General features: G+C 34.9%; 1 protein-coding gene across 1 annotated transcript in view; it reads right to left on the reverse strand.

The window, feature by feature from the left end:
• The window catches only part of LMNTD1 (lamin tail domain containing 1), a gene marked incomplete at its 3' end in the record, with an annotated part of 77,351 nt that extends 58,987 nt beyond the window's left edge, over positions 1-18,364 (reverse strand). Inside the window, exons 1-2 of the mRNA XM_082849526.1 lie at positions 18,135-18,364; positions 15,229-15,427 (exon numbers count right to left, since the gene is read on the reverse strand). Of these exons, the coding sequence (XP_082705652.1) occupies positions 15,229-15,427; positions 18,135-18,303 (368 nt within the window). The 5' untranslated portion in view covers positions 18,304-18,364. The remainder of the gene's footprint in view (positions 1-15,228; positions 15,428-18,134) is intronic.
• Between the last annotated feature and the right edge of the window lie 1,095 nt (positions 18,365-19,459).

Raw genomic sequence — 19,459 nt, forward strand, 5'->3', positions numbered from 1 at the left:
CTCCTTTCACACCAACCTCTCCCTCTAGACTGCCTCTTTCCCCCAAATATGTACATATCTTCCAAGTGCTATAACCTTAAAAAAGAAAAACACAATCCTCCTCTGGCTTCTACTTCCTACTGACATCACAACCGAGCTTTTGGAAAGACTACGGCATGAGTTCTTCATCTCTTATTCACTCCCTCAACCCACGACCATATATTTCTGCCTTAGACCAAGATGATTAAGGCCCTCTTAAATTGGTCATCAATTAGTAAATTGAGTGGTAACTTTTCAGTCTTTTTTAAAATAGAGGTATAATTGACATATAACATTATATTAGTTTGGGGTGTACAACATAATGATTCAGTATTTGTATATAAGGCAAAATGACCACCACAATAAATCTAGTTAACAACATTGATCACCATATATAGTTACAATTATTTTTTCTTGTGAGGAAAACTGTTAAGATCTACTCTCCTAGCAACTTTCAATACAATACAGTATTAGTAACTGTGGTCTCCATTCTGTACATTACATCCCAATGACTTACTTATTTTAAAAATGGAAATCTGTACTTTTTGACCCCCTTCTCCCATTTTGCCCACTCCCCACCTCTTGCTTCTGGCAACCAATCTGTTCTCTGTATCGATGAGTTCTTTTTTTTTTTTTTTTAGCTTTCATTGATAAGTGAGATCATATGGTATTTGTCTTTCTCTGACTTATTTTACTTAGCACAATGCCTTCGAGGTCCATCCATGTTGTTGCAAATGGCAAGATTTAATTCTTTTTTTATGGCTGAATAATATTGCATTTTATATTTATACCACATTTTATTTACCAGTCATCCATTGATGGACACTTAGGTCGTTTCCATATCTTGGCTATTGTAAATAATGCTGCAATGAATATGGTGGTGCATATATCTTTTTGAATTAGAGGTTTTGCTTTCTTCAGATAAATACACAAAAGTGGAATTGCTGGATTATATGATAGTTCTGTTTTTAATTTTTTGAGGGACTTCCATACTGTTTTCCATAGTGGTTCAATTTACATTCCCACCACTCAGTCTTTGTCTTAATGTCTCTGTGATACCTAACCTCTGCCAGACAGGTCCTTCTCTCCTTGTTTCCCCAAGTCCACTACCAGTCTGGTTGCTCCTTTATAGTCTCTTTTTCAGATTTCTCTTCCTTCATCCATTTCTCAGACGTGAATCCCTGGGATTCTGCCCTTAACCCTCTTTTATTCCCATCACACTCTATACACGTGATATCACCCGCAAACAGGGTTTTCAGCAACCATTAATACACTGATGACTGCTAAATCTAAATCCTTTTCCTGCTGAGCTTCAGACCCATAGACCCCGTAGAAAGAAAGACCCCAAAGATACCTCTAAATCAACATGCCCCAAGATGAATTCATCATTTTAGAAAAGTAGAAAACCTATTCCAGGAAATTTCATCATCATTTATCCTGTTGGCCATGCCTGAAACTTCTATTACTTTCCTGCTCTCTTATCCTTTTTGCCTTATCTGTGATGATGTTCTATTAATATTACTCTTTAGTATCTTCTGTATATAGTGCCTTCTCTCCATCCCTATTGCTGCTGTCTTCATTAGGCTCTCATCACCTCTGTGTCACAGTGTCTTAACTGGTTTCTCCAGTCTTGCTCCCTCCTAACCATTCAACATTTTGCTTCCAGAGCAATCTTTGTACAAGGATAAATCCTTCAAAGTCTGACCATTTCTTTCTAGAGAAAACACCAATGTCACAGCATGGAAACAAGGCCCTACGTAATCTATCAGCCTCTTTAATTTCTTTTTTTCCCTACTTCCTAGCTTTGCTTAAATTGCAAAACCACAAGAATTTCTCACAAGACTTGTGATAATTCATGTCATTGCATGCTTCACCCATTGCCTATGCATGCACTATTCCTTCTTCTTGTTCCACAACACTTGAAATTTTCAGACTTCTTAATACTTAATATCTTGGGTATAAAATATCTCATTGTTATTTTAACTTGATTTTCCCTGTTTATAGTGCAGTTGAGTAAGCTACTTATTGGCTACTCAGTTTTCTTTTGAAAATTGTCTTTCATATAATTTAGTCCATTTCTATAGGGTTGTTTTACATTTTTATGATGGATTTATAGTATAGTATTTAAGTATATACAGAAATTTTTGAAAGAACTGTGTGGTAATAAGTGGGTATTATCCATGTTAAGTTGCTATGTTGGTAATAACTTCCAATGACAGCAAGAGAAAACTAACATACGCTTCTTATGAATTGTAGAATCACAGTGCTAAAAATATTGCCTGCAGTTTTGGTCTCAATGCCCTCACCAGAGATTTATTCCAGAGTTTTCTGTTTTCTAGTTTTCTGTTGATAAACCAGCTACCAATCTTTTTGTTGTTCCTTTGAAGGTAAGTGTCCTTTTTCTCTGGCTGACTAAGATTTTCCTTACTTCTGTTTTAGAAGTTTTTCTACATCATACCTAAGGTTTTGTTTGGTTTTTTTTTTCCCCTATGTTTTCTCTTGCTGGGAGTTGGTAGTGTTGTTTGTACCTGTGGCTTGATGTATTTCATTTTTGGGAAAATTCTCTGCCAGTATTTCCACCAATGCTGTTCTACCTCAGTCCTTCTCTACTCTCCTTAGTGACTTCAATTACAAGCATTTAGATTTTTAAAAATCTTGCCCTAATTTTTCCTTATGCTTGTTTTTTCTAATCTCTTTGCTCTCTATAATTCAGCCTGGATGTTTTCTTCTGAGAATGTTCCGGTTCAATAATTCTCTCTTCTGTTGCATCAAATATATTGTTAAACTCATCTACTTTTGAAATACTAATTTCTGTTATTGGATTTTTTTTTCTAGAATTTCCTACTGATTCTTTTATTTTTAGTTTCCAGTTCTATGCTAAAAAATTTTCTTGTCATTTAATTCCTTGACTATTTTAGTCAAGGTTATTTAAAAATCCCTGTCAGATAACCATAATATCTGGATCACCTAGGCCTGTTTTTATTGTCCATTTTTAATCTTAGTTTTGGGTCAACTTTTATTGTTTGTATGCCTTGTTATTTTTGACTTAGTGCCTAGTATGATGGATTAAACATTGCAGAGGTAATTTAAAGCTATGTATAATTTTTTCTTGATCCAGAGAGGATTTACTTTAACTTCTGGCAGCCATCTACATTGGGCGGAAACCACTTTAATCCAATCAGGGTGTGAAATAATTTGACACTACGCTTTGGCCCCAATTAGGCTGGTTTATTTTGAAGATAGCCTTAATACTGTGTGTACCTTTGAAGTTACAACTGAAAGCCTGGGGTGTTTATCAATGACCCTCCTTCTTGACAGGCCCTGAATCAAGCCAATTTTTATTCACCCAGTCCCGTGAGACTGCCAAAATCTCTGAATAACTTCTCAGCCTGCTACTTTCAAATTGACAACTGTTTTGAGGAGAAAACTGGCTCCAAATGTCAGGTTATCACTCTGAGTTTCCTCTCCTAGAAGAGGACTTGTGAGAATATAAGATGTAAAATCTATGAAATCTTTATGTATTTATTTATTTATTTGGTTGTGCCGGATCTTAGTTGTGGCAAGCGGGCTCCTTACTTGTGGTTCATGGGCTCCTTAGTTGCAGCTCACTGGCTCCTTAGTTATGGCACATGGCTCCTTAGTTGTGGCATGAGAACTCTTAGTTGCAGCATGCGTGTGGGATCTAGTTCTCTGGCCAGGGATCGAACTGGGGCCCCCTGCATTGGGAGTGTGGAGTCTTAACCACTGTGCCACCAGGTAAGTCCCAATCTATGAAACCTTGATCTACACTACCAAACTGCCTTCAGTGGTCTCACTTTATACCCATACTACATTGTATGAGGTTGCCTGTTTTGTAGAGAGGTTCACTTTTGAGCAATGTATATACCTGTTCCTTTCTTTTACATTACTGTTATGGTTTTTACTAAATTGTAGATATAACATTTTTACTCTTATATAATAGCCCCAGAATTTCTCTATGTCCTCCTCATTCTAGTGTTAACTGAATTCTCTGTGGGATGTTTTTATTTTATGACAGAATTCCTTTTTGTTTTTGAGACTTGCTTTTTCTGCCTGGGAAGATGAGCAGTAGTTTGAGTTTTTCTTTTAACCAGATAAGACTCTAGAATAGCTCAGTTATCTCTTTGTTATCATATATGTAATTGGATATGTACAGTTGCTTTTCAAAAACATTTCATTATTCAAGTGAAACGTTTATTCATTCATGTTAAATTTTTTATTTTATGCATATAAGTAGAATAAATTAGCTTGTCTGAAAGAAAAAATATCATTGTTCATATCAGGGCTAGCCACTTCATTTGCCTTCCTTTTGATATAAGGCCAAAAGTTACAGGAAAATACTTCACATAATACATGGAAATTCACTGAGCCAGGGCTGTTAATCTGCTATCACACAACCTTCTGTAGTTATCTTTTTTTTCTTCCCTGTAAGCCTTCCCATTTTTCCTTAGTAGGAAAATGACTTGAAACCTCTAAGTTGTGACTGGCTGAGAGCATAGAGTGATGTACCAATCATTCTGTCAGTAGCCTTTGCATGGTCTTGATTTATAGAGATTGAAAAGACAAATGGCTATATCACTTCTTTAAAAATGACAATTTTTCGTTATTTAAGCTCTGATTTCTCTAGTTGATGGAGTCTACTTGATAGCTCCATGCTACTTTACTTATCTTACTTTAGATTTTTGCTACTCTAAAGTTTATTAAACTTATCTTTAGCATTTCAGTTCTTCCAATATGCATCTACCTAACATTATCTATGAAAATTGGCACCTGTGTTTATAGTTGCCATTAACACAAGGAAAGACAAAGACCACATGGTCACACTTTTTAATCAGATTCAGAAAAAGCATTTGACAAAATTCAACATCTTTTCACTATAAAAACTCTCAAAAAATAGGTAAAGAAGGAACATACCTCAGCACAATAAAGGACATATATGAAAAGCCCACAGCTAACACAATCAATGAGGAAAAACTTCCTCTAAGATCCACAACAAGGCAAGGATGCCTATTCTCACCACTGCTATTCATCTTAGTACTGGAAGTCCTACCCAGAGCAATCAGGAAAGAAAAAGAAATAGAAGGTGCCAAATTAGAAGGGAATAAGTGAATTATCTCTGTTTGCAGATGACATGATCATATAGGTAAAAAACCCTAAGAACACCACAAAACAAATTCAGTAAATTGTTGGATGCGAAAATCAACACACAAAAATCAGTGGCATTTCTGTACACTAACAATGAACTAACCAAAAGGGAAATTAAGAAAACGATCCCATTTACATTAGCAACAAAAGAACAAAATACTTAGGTAATAACTTAACCAAAAAAATGAAAGATTTATACACTGAAAACTATAAAACACTGGTGAAGGAAATTTAAAAAGACACAAATAAATGGAAAGACATTCCATGTTCATGGATTGGAAGAAGTAATGTTGTCAAAATGTTCATACCAGTCAAAGTGATTTAGAGATTCAATGCAATCCCCATCAAAATCTCAATGGCATTTTTAAACAGAAGCTGTAAAAAAAAAAAATCCTAAAATTTATGTGAAACTACGAAAGACCCCAAATAGCCAAAGCATTCTTGAGCAAGAACAAAGCTGGAAGTATGACACTTCCTGACTTCAAATTATATTATAAAGCTAAAGTAACTAAAACAGTGTGGTACCAGCATTAAAAAAGACATATAGACCAATGGAACAGAATAGAGAACCCAGAAACAAACCCACACATTTATGGTCTACTGCTCTTCAACAGGAGTGCCAAGATGGGGAAAGGATAGTCTCTTTAATAAATGCTGGAAAAGTGGATATCCACATGCAAAAAATGAAATTGGACCTCTATCACACACCATACACAAAATCAACTCAAAGTGGGTTAAAGACTTAAAGGTAAGGCTCAAAACCATAAAACTCCTATAAGAAAATATGGGGGAAAACCTTCTTGACATTCATCTTGACAGTAATTTCTTAGCTAACACACCAAAAGCACAGGTGAGAAAAGCAAATATAGAAAAATGGGATTACCTCAATTTAAAAAGCTCCTGCACAGCAAAGGAAACAATCAACAAAATGAAAAGGCAACCTACAAAATGGGAAAAAATATTTGCAAATCATATATTTGATAAGGGGTTAATATCTAAAATATATAAGGAACTCACACAACTCAATAGCAAAATATCAAATAATGCAAATAAAAAATGGGAAAGGACCTGAATAGACATTTTCCCAAAGAAGATATGTGAATGGCCAACAGGTACATAAAAAGGGGCTTAACATTACTAATCACAGGGAAACACAATCAAAACCACAATGAGATATCACCTCACACCTGTAAGAATAGCTGTTATCAAAGAGACAACAATAAGTATTGGCGCAGATGTAGAGAAAAGGGAACCCTGTGCACTGTTGGTGGGAATGTAAATTGATGCAGTGCTATGGAAAACAGTGTGGAGGCTCTTCAAAAAATTAAAAATAGAACTACCATATGATCCAGCAATCCCACTTCCGGGTATTTGAAGGAAATAAAATTACCATTTGTTGAGTTATCTGCACCACCATGTTCATTGCAGCATTATTCACAATAGCCAAGATACAGAAACAAAGTGTCCATTGACAGATGAATGGATAAAGTGAATGTGGTATTTATTTTATAAATACAGTTGATTATTGAACAGTGCAGGGGTTAGGGGTGCCGACCACACACACAGTGGAAAATCAGCATATAACTTTATAGTCCGCCCTCCATATCCATGATTCCACATCCACAGATTCAGCCAAACACAGATCATGTAGTACTGGAGTATTAATTGAAAAAAATCCACCTATAAGTGAACCCAAGCAGTTCATACCTGTGTTGTTCAAGAGTCAGCTGTATATATATATACATATATATATACATATATATATATATATGTATATATATATACACATACACACACACACACACACATATATATATGTAATGGAGTATTATTCAGCCATAAAATGAAGGACGACCTGCCATTTGTGACAACATGGATGGATGTTGAGCACATTATGCTAAGTGAAATAAATCAGACAGAGAAAGACAAATACTCTATGATCTCACTTATATGTGGAATTTTAAAAAGCTGAATTCATATAAACAGAAATTAGAACAGTGTTTGCCAGAGGATAGAAGGTAGGGGAAATGGGGGAAATATTGGTCAAAGGATAAAAACTTCTAGTTATAAGATGAATAATTTCTGGGAATCTTATGAACAGCATGGTGACTATAGTTAAAAATACGGTATTATATACTTGAAACAGTGGATCTTAAATGTTCTCACCAGAAAAAAAAAAAGGTAATTATGTGAAGGATGTGTTAACTAATTTTATTATGATAATCATTTCACAATACATATGAGTATCAAATCATCATTATGTAAGGTAATTATGTGAAGGATGTGTTAACTAATTTTATTATGGTAATCATTTCACAATACATATGAGTATCAAATCATCATTATGTAAGTTACACAATGTTATTTGTCAATTATATCTCAATAAAAACCCCCAAAAGACAAAAAAATGAAGTTGTACGTCTTAAATATATGCAATTATGTCAATGATATCTCAATAAAACTGTCTAAAAAAAGTGAAAGAAGAAATGGTTATAAGCAGATCCATACTACAAAAAACGTTAAAGGAAGTTCTTTTCAGGTACTAGCATAATTAAAATGGATGGAAATATAATTTATAGATCAAAAAAATAAACAAAACAAACAAACAAAAAGAACTAAAAAGCAAAGCAGTGAAAATACATAAGGGTAAATATATAATATTTTTCTTATCATTTAAATTTCTTTTAAAAATTGATTATTTAAGCCAAAATAACTATGGAGTATGGGATTTACACCATATGTAGAAGTAAAATACATGACAGCAGAAGCACAATGGCTGGGAAAAGAGAAATGAAATTATAGTATTCTAAGGCTCTTATACTATTTGTGAAGTGGTAAAATATAAGATGAGGGTAGTCTGTAATAGGCTCAAGATGTATCCTATAAACCTGGAAGGAACCCCTAAAATAAAAGAGTTATAGTTAATCAGCCAACAATGGAGATAAAATGGAATATAAATAATGATTAATTTCAAAGAAGACAGAAAAAGAAGAAAAAGAGAACAGAACAGTTGGGACAAATAGAAAATGAACAACAAGATAATAGAATTAATCAACCATATTAAAAATTACTTTAAATTGTTTAAATGCCCAAATTAAAAGACAGAGATTGTCAGAAGATGAAAGAGCAAGCCTACTGCATGCTACCTGTCGATACAAAACATAATATTAAATATAAAGACACAAATAGGCTAAAAGTAAAAGGATAAAAAAAGATATACCATGCTAACACCAGTAAAAGAAAGCTGGAATGCCTATATTGATATTAGACATAGTAGATTTCTGAGCAAAGAATAATGCCATGGATAAAGAAGTTTATTTCATAATGATATAGACATCAATTCTATATTGGAAGAAGATATAACAATCCTAAATGTTTATACACATAAAAACAGGGCTTCAAAATACATGAAACTAAAACTGATAGAACTGCAAGAAGAAATCAATGAATCCACAATTATAGTTGGAAATTTTAACACCCCTTTTTCAATAATTGATGGACATAAAATCAACAAAAAAGACAATAGACTTAACACCATCAATCAATTTGACCTGATCAATATTTACAAAACACTCCACTCAACAATAAATATATTTACCAAAACATTTACCAGGATAGACAGTATCTGCTATAAAGCAAGTCTCAATACATTTAAAAGGACTCAAGTCATATAAATTATGTTCCTTGACCACTATGAAACTGAATTAGAAATCAGTAACAAAAGATATCTGGAAAATCATCAGAACTGGAAAAGTCTGTAAAATATTTGGGAGCTAAATAATAGACTTCTTATTACTCAAGGATCAAAGAAGAAATAAAAATGGAAACTAGAAACTATTTTGATGCCACAGCTAAGTGCTGAATCTTGGGAAGACTATCCCTGGGAGAGGACTCAATCTAGCTATGCAGAGATAGCAAGGAGAGCCTGGAGTGTGTTCTGGGTGGAGCAGTGGTGGCCACTGTCAGCACACTCAGGAGTACACAGCAGCTCTCCCAGTGAGAGTGCCCTGGGCTCTGCCCACTCCATACTGCAGCTTAGCACTAGATCTGGGTCCTGGAAGAAGACTGCCACAGAGGCAGCCCAGATCTCAGGCAGCAGCTGAACCACCTCAATTCCTGCAGCCACAATACCTCAACCCCCAGCCCCAGCCTACTTCACATCACAACTTTGCACTAGATTTAGGACAAACACAACAAAGAAAGGCAAGTGACCTTGGTGCTGCTTCTGATCAGAACCGTGGACACCTACACAAGTGGTGCATAGGTCCTCTGTGACTGCACAGACCTCATTGCTTCAGCAATCACCTCCTTTGGGGCAGGGCGTGCACTCAAGGGCAACAGAGTCTGATTGAACCTGATCCTCAGGGCTTCTGCTCCAACAACTGGGAAGTAGACCCTGCTCCTGACAGGGCAGCAACAGCCATGGAGCAGAGAGTAAGTCCAGCCTCACAACCTGCACAGGCTCTACACACTACAACACCAACCACACCCCTATCAAGGGGATAATGGCCAGCACACCTTTAGGAAAGACATGGCAAATGTCCATATCAAAAGCAGTCCTCACACCAAAAACGCTGGACACACAAAGTCTACACAGGGATGTTCCCACATAAAAACACCTCTTCAAGTGACGTTCAACACCACAGCAATCAGACAAGAAAAATTGAAAGGGAAGAAGGTAAAACTGTCAGTATTGCAGATGACATTATACTCTATATGGAGTCTCCACACAAAAACTATTAGAACTAATAAATGAATTCAGCAAGGTAGCAGGATACAAGATTAATATACAGAAATTTCTTGCATTTTTATACACTAATAATAAAGTAACAAAAAGAGAAATTTAAAAATCTTATTTCAAATCTCATCAAAAAGAATAAAATACTTAGGAATAAACTTAACCAAGGCGGTAAAAGACCTATATGCTGAAAAATATAACACAGTGACAAAGGAAAGTGCAGATGATTCAAAGAAATGGAAAGATATATCATGTTTTTGGATTGGAAGAATTAATATTGTTAAAAGGCCATAGTACCCAAAGCAATTTACAGATTTAATGCAATCGCTATCAAAATACCGTGACATTTTTTTCAGAACCAGAGCAAATATCCTAAAATTTATATGGAATCACAAAAACCCAGAATTGCCAAAGCAATACTGAGGAAAAAGAACAAAAGCTGGAAGTGTAACTCTTCCACACTTCGGACTGTACTACAAACCTGCAGTAATCAAAACTGTGGTATTGGCACAAAAACAGACTTATGGATCAATGCAACAAGATAGAGAGCCCAGAAATAAACCCACACACCTATTATCAATTAATGTACGACAAAGGAAATAAGAATATACAATGGAGAAATGACCGTCTCTTCAACAAGTGGTGTTGGGAAAGCTGGACAGCTAAAGCTGGATGTAAATCAATGAACTTAGAACATTTCCTCACACCATATGAAAAGTAAAGTCAAAATTGTTTAAAGACCTAAATGTAAGACATGACACCATATAACTCCTAGAAGAGAACATAGGCAGAACATAATTTAACATAGGTTGTAGCAATATTTTCTTAGATCAGTCGCCCAAGGCAAAAGAAATAAAAGCAAAAGTAAACAAATGGGACATAACCAAACTTAAAAGCTTTTACACAGCAAAGGAAACCATCAACAAAACGAAAAGACAACCTATGGAATGGGGGAAAACAATTGCAAATGATGCAACCAACAGGGGGTTAATATCCAAAATGTATAAGCAGCTCATACAACTCAATAGTGAAGAAACAAAAAACTACATCCAAAAATGGGCGAAGACCTAAACAGACATTTTTCCAAAGAAGACACATGAAAAGATGCTCAACATCGCTAATTATTAGAGAAATGCAAATCAAAACCACAATGGGGAATCACCTCACACCTGTCAGAATGGCTATCATTAAAAAGTATACAAATAATAAATGATGGAGAGGGTGTGGAGAAAATAAAACCCTCCTGCTGTTGGTGGGAATGTAAATTGGTGCAGCCACTATGGAAGACAGTACAGAGGTTCCTTCAAAACTAAAAATAGAGCTACCATATGATCCAGCAATCCCACTCCTGGGCATATATCTGGAAAATGTGGAAACTCAAATTTGAAAAGATACATGCACCCCAATGTTCATAGTAGTACTATTTACAATAGCCAAGGGATGGAAACAACCCAAGTGTCCATCAACAGAGGAGTGGATAATGAAGATGTGGTATATATATATATATATACACACACACAATGGAATATTACTCAGGCATAAAAATGAATGAAATATTGCCATTGGCAGCAACATGGATGGACCAAGAGAATTTTATACTTAGTGAAGTAAGTCAGAGAAAGACAAATAATATATCACATGTGGGATCTAAAAAATAATACAAATGAATCTATATACAAAACAGAAAGAGACTCACAGATATAGAAAACAAACTTATGGTTATCAAGGGGAGAGGGAGGGCAGGGGAGGGACAAATTAGGAGTATGGGATTAACAGATACAGACTACTACACCTAAAATACATAAGCAACAAAAATTTACTGTATAACACAAGGAATTCACTATCTTGTAATAATCTATAATGGAATATAATAAAAAATGAATCACTATGCTACACACCTGAACCTAACAAAATATTGTAAATCAACTCTACTTAAATTTTTAAAAAAAGGTACTTTGAAGTGAATGAAAATGAAAATAAAACACATCAAAATTTGTGGGATTCCACTAAAAGCTGTAGTTAGGGGAAATTTTACAGTGCTAAATGCTTGTATTAGAAGAGAAAATGTTTTCAAATCAATGATCTCAACTTCCACCTTGAGAAACTAGAAAAAAAAAATGAAACCTGAAGTAGGCAGAAGAAAGGGAATACAGATCAGAATGGAAATCTATGAATAGAAAACAAAGCAAAAAAAATTAGAGAAAATCAATTAAATGAAACACTGATTCTTTGAAGCTCAACAAAATTGATAACTCTTGAGCAAGATTTATCAGGAAAAAGAGAGAAGACACATACGGCCATTATCAGCAATAAAAAATGTGACATCACTACAGATTCTATAGATACTAAAAGGATAATAAGGGAATATTATGTATAATTTTACAACAATAAATCTGACAACTTAGATGAAATGGACAAATTCCTTGAAAGACACAAACTACTCAAGTTCACTCAAGAAGAAATAGGTAACTGGACTATCTTGACATCTATTTTAAAGAAGTAAAATCTGTAGGTAAAAACCTTCTCACAAAATAACTCCAGGCCCAGATGGCTTCACTGATGAATTCTATAAAATATTTAAGGAAAAAATAATATTACTTCTACACAAACTCTTCTAGAAAGTAAAGGAGGAGGGAATATATCCCAACTCATTTAATGAGTTGAGTATTACCCTGATACCAGGGCAGACAAAGACATTAACAGGTAAAGAAAACTACAGGCCAGTATTCTTCACAAACATAGATGCAGAAATTTGAAACAAAATTTTAGCCAATTGAATTCAACAATATATGAAAAAGATAAACATTCTGACCAAGGGAGGTTTATTCTAAGGGTGCGGGACTACTTTAACGTTTAAGAAATAAAAAATCATATGATCATCTCAACAGATGTATAAAAATCATTTGACAAAATCCAGCATTCATTCATATATTCATTGCCACAGATCAAATATTCTGAATCAGAATCCTGTCACTCCTTTGTTGGAAACTTTCCCATTGCTTCCCATTGCCCATAGTGAAGTCTACATTGTCTGGTATTCAATGCTCACTGTGATCTGTCTCCAACCCTGATGCCTACAACCCTGTTATACCTCTTCATGCACTGCTCAGTACATCCATGCTTATACTCATATCTGATCTTAGCTTTTCTGCCTCCCTCATTTTGTTTATGCTGCTCCTTTGTTCAGCCCTGGCTGTGCATTAGAATTACCATGGCATTTAAAACAAAAACCAAAAAAACAAAAAACGATGCCCAATTCCACTAGAAATTTTGATTCAAAGAGTCTGGTGTAGAGTCAGGACATTAAAAGCTCCCCAGGTGATTCAATTTTGTGGGTAGAGTTGAAAACCAATGGTCTAGAATATTCTCAGAGACTCCAAATTTGCATATCCAAAATGTACTTATCTTTCCAAGATGTTTTCCATGATAACTCCTTCACAAAGTCTTCCCAGACCATCTCTCCTGGGAAGAAAGCTATCCTCTGAATGCCTTATTACTTTACTTGCTTCTCTCTTGATCCTTACCTGAAGGTCTTCATGATCTGTTTGAGTAAAGTTTCTTAAAACCATATTCATAAGTTTTTTTTGAAGTTTTGCTGAAAATAAGTCATCATTTTTAACATGGTAAGTACTGTATGAATAATTTGATGAAGTGCTTTTAGATGGTTCAGAGAACACTTGGGTATTCACTACAATTAAGTGGCAAAGGTGGTTGATTTTAGGAAATCTGACATAAGGGGGAAAAGTTTTCCTTTATGTTTGACCCTTAACTTTGGCTAACAACTTCTTTTAGTCCTCAAACACCCTCTATCAACATATGCTTATCACTAATGGGCAGAAGACGTAAGTATACATTTCTCCAAAGAAGACATATAGATGCCAAAAGGCACACGAAAAGATGCTCATCATCACTAATTATTAGAGAAATGCAAATCAAAACTGCAGTGAGGTACCACTTCACACTGGTCAGAATGGCCATAACTAAAAAGTCTACAAATAATCAATGTTGGAGAGGGTGTGAAGACAAGGGAACCCTCACACACTGTTGGTGGGAATGTAAATTGGTGCAGCCATTATGGAAAACAGTATGGAGATACCTCAAAAAACTAAAAATAGAGTTGCCATATGATCCAGCAACCCCACTCCTGGGCATATATCCAGACAAAATTATAATTCAAAGAGAAACATGCACCCCAATGTTCATAGCAGCACTATTTACAATAGCCAAGCCATGGAGACAACCTAAATGTCCAATGACAGATGAATGGATATAGAAGACGTGGGGTATCTATCTATCTATCTATCTATACATCAGCCATAAAAAAAGAATGAAATAATGCCATACGCAGCAACATGGATGGACTGAGAGATGATCATACTAAGTGAAGTAAGTCAGAAAGAGAAAGACAAATACCATATGGTATCACTTATATGTGGAATCTAAAGTATGACACAAATGAATATATCTATGAAACATAAACAAACTCACAGACATAGAGAACAGACTTTTGGTTGCCAAGGGGGAGGAGGGGTGGGGGAGGGAAGGATTCGGAGTTTGGGATTTGCAGATGCAAACTAGTATACATAAGATGGATAAACAACAAGGTTGTACTGTATAGCACAGGGAACTATATTCAGAATCCTGTGATAAATCATAATGGAAAGAATATGGAAAAGAATGTATATATATGTATAACTGAGTCACTTTGCCGTATACCTGAAATTAACACGACATTGCAAATCAACTATACTTCAATAAAATTTTTTTTAAATGTGTGTTTATTACTAAAAATTCACAATTTAATCTGTTGTTTGTGCAACAAGAAAAACAGGGTTAAGTAAATGCATAGATGCGTCAGCTTTTATTTTAGTTCTAATATCAACTTTCTTCCTGATCAATTCTTTTTTTCTACAGATACTAATAACCATAAAAATGGATCAGTAAGTTATAAATCCATCTTTTTCCTTCTGTCTTGAACTCAAGACAGATAGGGAAGAATTCTAAATCCATCTGATTGATTTGCCAATAATGAAAATTTTCTTGAATAATTGAGTTAACTTTATTGGTAAGCCTTATGTAGTGCTGTTTTCTCTGGCATCTTTGAAGAATTAACTTTCCTTGTTTGGTTCCCTAGAAAGTTATATTGATTCCTTTTAACTGCCCAGAATATGAAACAGTTATATTTTAATGGATTGCTTAGGGTCTTAGATGAGATCATGGATCTAACAACAGTTTAGAACTTTATTTCCTACTAATTTATTACTCCTACCCCAATAGAAGATATTAAATAATTCAAATAGAGTATTTACCTGGATCTAGATTGGCCCACTTCTTCAAGAATCATAGAAAAGTGCTTCCAAGTTTTCTTGGTGGGGAATGAGTGCATGACAAGTTTCTTTGAATCACCAAACAAAGATAGGAAATAATCTTCCCCTTCCCCAACCACAGCTAGCTGAGAAGCAAGCACCGGCATAGTGTGTTTCTTTGGAATTTTGAAGTTGTTGAGTCCTTTCAAAGAAACCAAAGAAGGAAACAATAGAGAGAGAAGTAAATAAAAGATTAAAAGAAACCAAAGCTACTATCTTTATTCTTTGCTTCTACAAAATGATATTCTTTATACTTTTTACTGTCACAGTCAAACTAAGTGAGGATAGTTCGAAGCTTTAAACCAGTCTATAAAATAACCAGTGATTATTTTTAGTGACACTCAATTCCTAGAGATTACTGCAGTTATCTTAAACTATCAATTGTATCATCAGCATAATTACAATTTAACTGATTAAGTTGGACTACAAGCATCATAAGTTTTTGAGTAGGTAAAACATTTGAGTTTCTCAAATTTGGTACACTATATGTAAGTACAACTTTATTCTATTTTGTATTAGCTTTTCTCCCCAAATTGCTACTCATAAATTAAAGTCTCAAATGAGTCCTTTCCTACCAATGGTTTGTATTTTGCCAGGTAAAGACTTAAATTTCCTCTAATTAACTAAAACACTTTATTAAAAAGATAAAGTAATGCTTAATCAGATTCTTGTAACGTCTTACTCTTTTAAAATTCTCAGTAGTAAGATTCAAATACAAAATAAGTTTCAAGATTTTGCATAGAAAGAATCATGCTGGATAAATCTAATTATGTATCTGCAAAGAGAGAGTAACAGTACAGACAGGCATCATGATGAAATAGATAGAGCAATGTGTCTTGGATTTAGACACATCTGTACCCCAGCTCTGTCACTTACTAAGCCAAATGATTTAAACCTTCCAATTCTCAGTTTTCCTCAAAATAAAATAAGGATAATACTCCTTTGTGTGAGGCCATGTGAGGATTGAAGATAATATAGGTAAGTGTCTAGCACAGTACCTGGCATTTAGCAGGTACTCAATAAATGATAGCTATTATTGTAGCACAGGGACTTTGGTCAATGTGACCCTGAATCCAAAATCATCAAAGGATTAAGACAATCTAGAGTGTGCTTTATCTTCTTGTGTCTTTAACAAAGCCAAAGCAATGTGAAAGGTGGAAAAAAAAAACATAGTTCCTAAAGAGGATTCCTCAGAGTATTTTGTTTAGAAGAAATATTTGGAATTAAGTTAGTTCATTCCCATTCAAGTGAGTATTTCCTTAATCTTTAAATTCCTTTGGGGGAAGAGAATATATAGCATCCTTAATAGCTCATCCTGAGGGATGAAAATCTTTGTATTCTAAAAGGAAAGAAGACACATTGATTTTAGTTCCAGTTATTATCTCATCTAGAAATGAAATGAACCAAATGCAACAAGTCTTGGTGGACTCAGCCATGTATCTACAGAGTCAGAACCTACAGTAACTGAAGAAGACTTCATCCCAGCACAACTCTCATCTTGCCAGGCGAAACCAGTATATTTGTTACCCTCCCCCTCAATACTAGGAGCTTTCACAGTTCAACTCAAATATAGAACATATACCATGATGATACAGTGCCAAAGGATGAGAAATATTACCTCCTTAGATATAAAATGTGTATTTTCACTTTTAAGCATATAGATTTTGGTCATTGCTAAAGGTCATTGTGAATTCAGGAGGCTTCTTCAAAAAATGTATCTTAGGCATACAAACGATGAAGCACAGGGAATATGACAATAATGGCAGTAGATCAAAATCCTATATAACACTGTGTCAAAGGCTTAGGAAAATACCAGGAACAAAATGAAATGTAGATAGGAAGGAGCAAGGCTGTAAATGTCCACAGAATGGTAGAGGAAAATGAAGACATCAGGTAGTCATGGGTGTATTCGTGTTAACAATTTTGAAACTTGTTAGTTGACTCGTAATACAGACCCCAAATCTAGCCTATTCTATGAGAAGGTACTTACAGATACATTCAGATTCACAACTAATTTTATTGAGCACACTTACTATGTGCTAGGTGATTTCATAAATATCTCATTTAATTCTTAGGATAGCCCTGTGAAGTTGATATTTTAATCCCCATTTTGTAGGTGTGGAAAATGGGACTCAGAGATGCTAAATACCTTACTTAATGTCCCATGTTATTGGGACTAGAAAGGGGGTTTGAACCTACGTCCTCTGTTTCCAAGGGCAGTGGTCTTTTCAGTAAACCTTGATAACATACCCTCAGAGTTCCCTAAACATGGTGAGGAACATACACCTCATAGTGTGGGCACTGCTGAGTGCATTGTTGGCAACTGTCAAAACTTTACTGCTGTTTTCATTTTCCTCTTCTCCAAATTCTTTACTGTTTTTCCCTTTTCTCTCCACCATTTTATTACCTACTTTATGTTTCTTCTTTCTCTTATCTACCCGTCTTTCGTTACTTAAGCCATAGTCTCCTAAAGCATAACATACATAAGACATTGTTAATCTTTCTGGTAGCATTCAGAGGAAGAGCAGTTAATGCTATACATTAGAATTTTTAATCATTTAGCAATTCTAGAGCATCTAAGTGGTCAACCCATGAATTATTATGATAACTCAAGATATTTTAATCACAGAGATGATGTACTTGGCCACATATGTTTACGTGACTTGAATATGACTCCAGGGCTAGAATCAAGGATGGGCAGAGTCAAGTTATTCTGCATATGACATTAAGAAGTTAGCATTATTGGAGACAAATAATAAAACATCATTCTGGCTTCTAGGCACATAAAGACTCTATTGAACTATATGCTTTAAAAGTAGTCTAAAACACTTGGTACATGTTTTGCTTACCCAAGCTGTCTTCTGATTGGGAATGGCTCACTAGAGCAGGTTTAAGAGGCTTTGGTCCAATTGTTGAAAAAGTTACTCCACTAACTTGAGGGCTGGACAGATAGTAACTGAGAGGTATTTCATTGGATAATGACCATGAACATGGCAGTGTAGTGGTATCTGAATCCATTGACGTTGGAAAAAAATGTACTACAGATCGCTGTGTCTTTGGGAGATTGTCACATGTGTCTTCAATTCTGTGTACAAAAATTAGTATAATAAATAAAGTGAGAAAGACAAAATGATAGACTGTGAGCACAAGAAGCATTAATTATCATTATTACTCAGGATTTTGCTTTTCAAAGATATTATGCATCTAACACAAGCGCAAGAACATCTTATATTTCTAGTTTTGACAATCTAAATAAAACACTTTAGTGTCAAGTCATGCTTTTCTCTTTTCTATTTAATAATCAATAAACTCCTACTTCAGATAATTTTGCAAAAGTGTAAATGCTGAAAGAAGAAAATAAAAATTACTATATTCCACCAACTAAAAATTTTACCATTTCCTGCCATGCTTTTTATATTTTATTAATTTTTTAAATAAATTTTTTATTGAAATATAGTGATTTACAATATTATATTAATTTCAGGTGTACAACATAATGATTCAATATTTTTTCCTTCCAGGCCTTTTAATGCATTGTTTTTTTTTCTTTTTTTTTTTGCGGTACGCGGGCCTCTCACTGTTGTGGCCTCTCCCGTTGCGGAGCACAGGCTCCAGACGCGCAGGCTCAGCGGCCATGGCTCACGGGCCCTGCCGCTCCGCGGCATGTGGGGTCTTCCCGGACCGGGGCACGAACCCGTGTCCCCTGCATCGGCAGGCGGACTCTCAACCACTGCACCACCAGGGAAGCCCTAATGCATTTTTTTCACTCAAAATTGAGACTCTATAAACCATTTATATCCCACTTTTATCACTTATTATATTTCCCCTTTCCATTAACATGAAAAACATGATTATCATTTCTGTTTAATATGTAATAGTTTACTATACTTTTTGCTTTAATTTCTCCTGCTGCTTAACTAGTTTTCCTGTATTTATAAAGATTCTAGAGTTAATGTGTGCCTTCAAATGCACTTTACAAATTAATAACTATAAATACAGCTCCCATGTGTATGTTTGTGTGTATCTGTGTATGTGTATGTGTGAATGCTGAAGGGACTAGCACAAAAGAGGGCGAAGAAAGACTTACTTTCCAAGTATTATTTTTGTAAGTAAATCCTACTATATGAACAAAGATTTTCCTTTCTTCCTTTTTTATAAATGTAAAAGTATAGTG

This window comes from Leucopleurus acutus, assembly GCF_964270905.1.
Source record: "Leucopleurus acutus genome assembly, chromosome: 11".
Classification (NCBI taxonomy): Eukaryota; Metazoa; Chordata; class Mammalia; order Artiodactyla; family Delphinidae; genus Leucopleurus; species Leucopleurus acutus.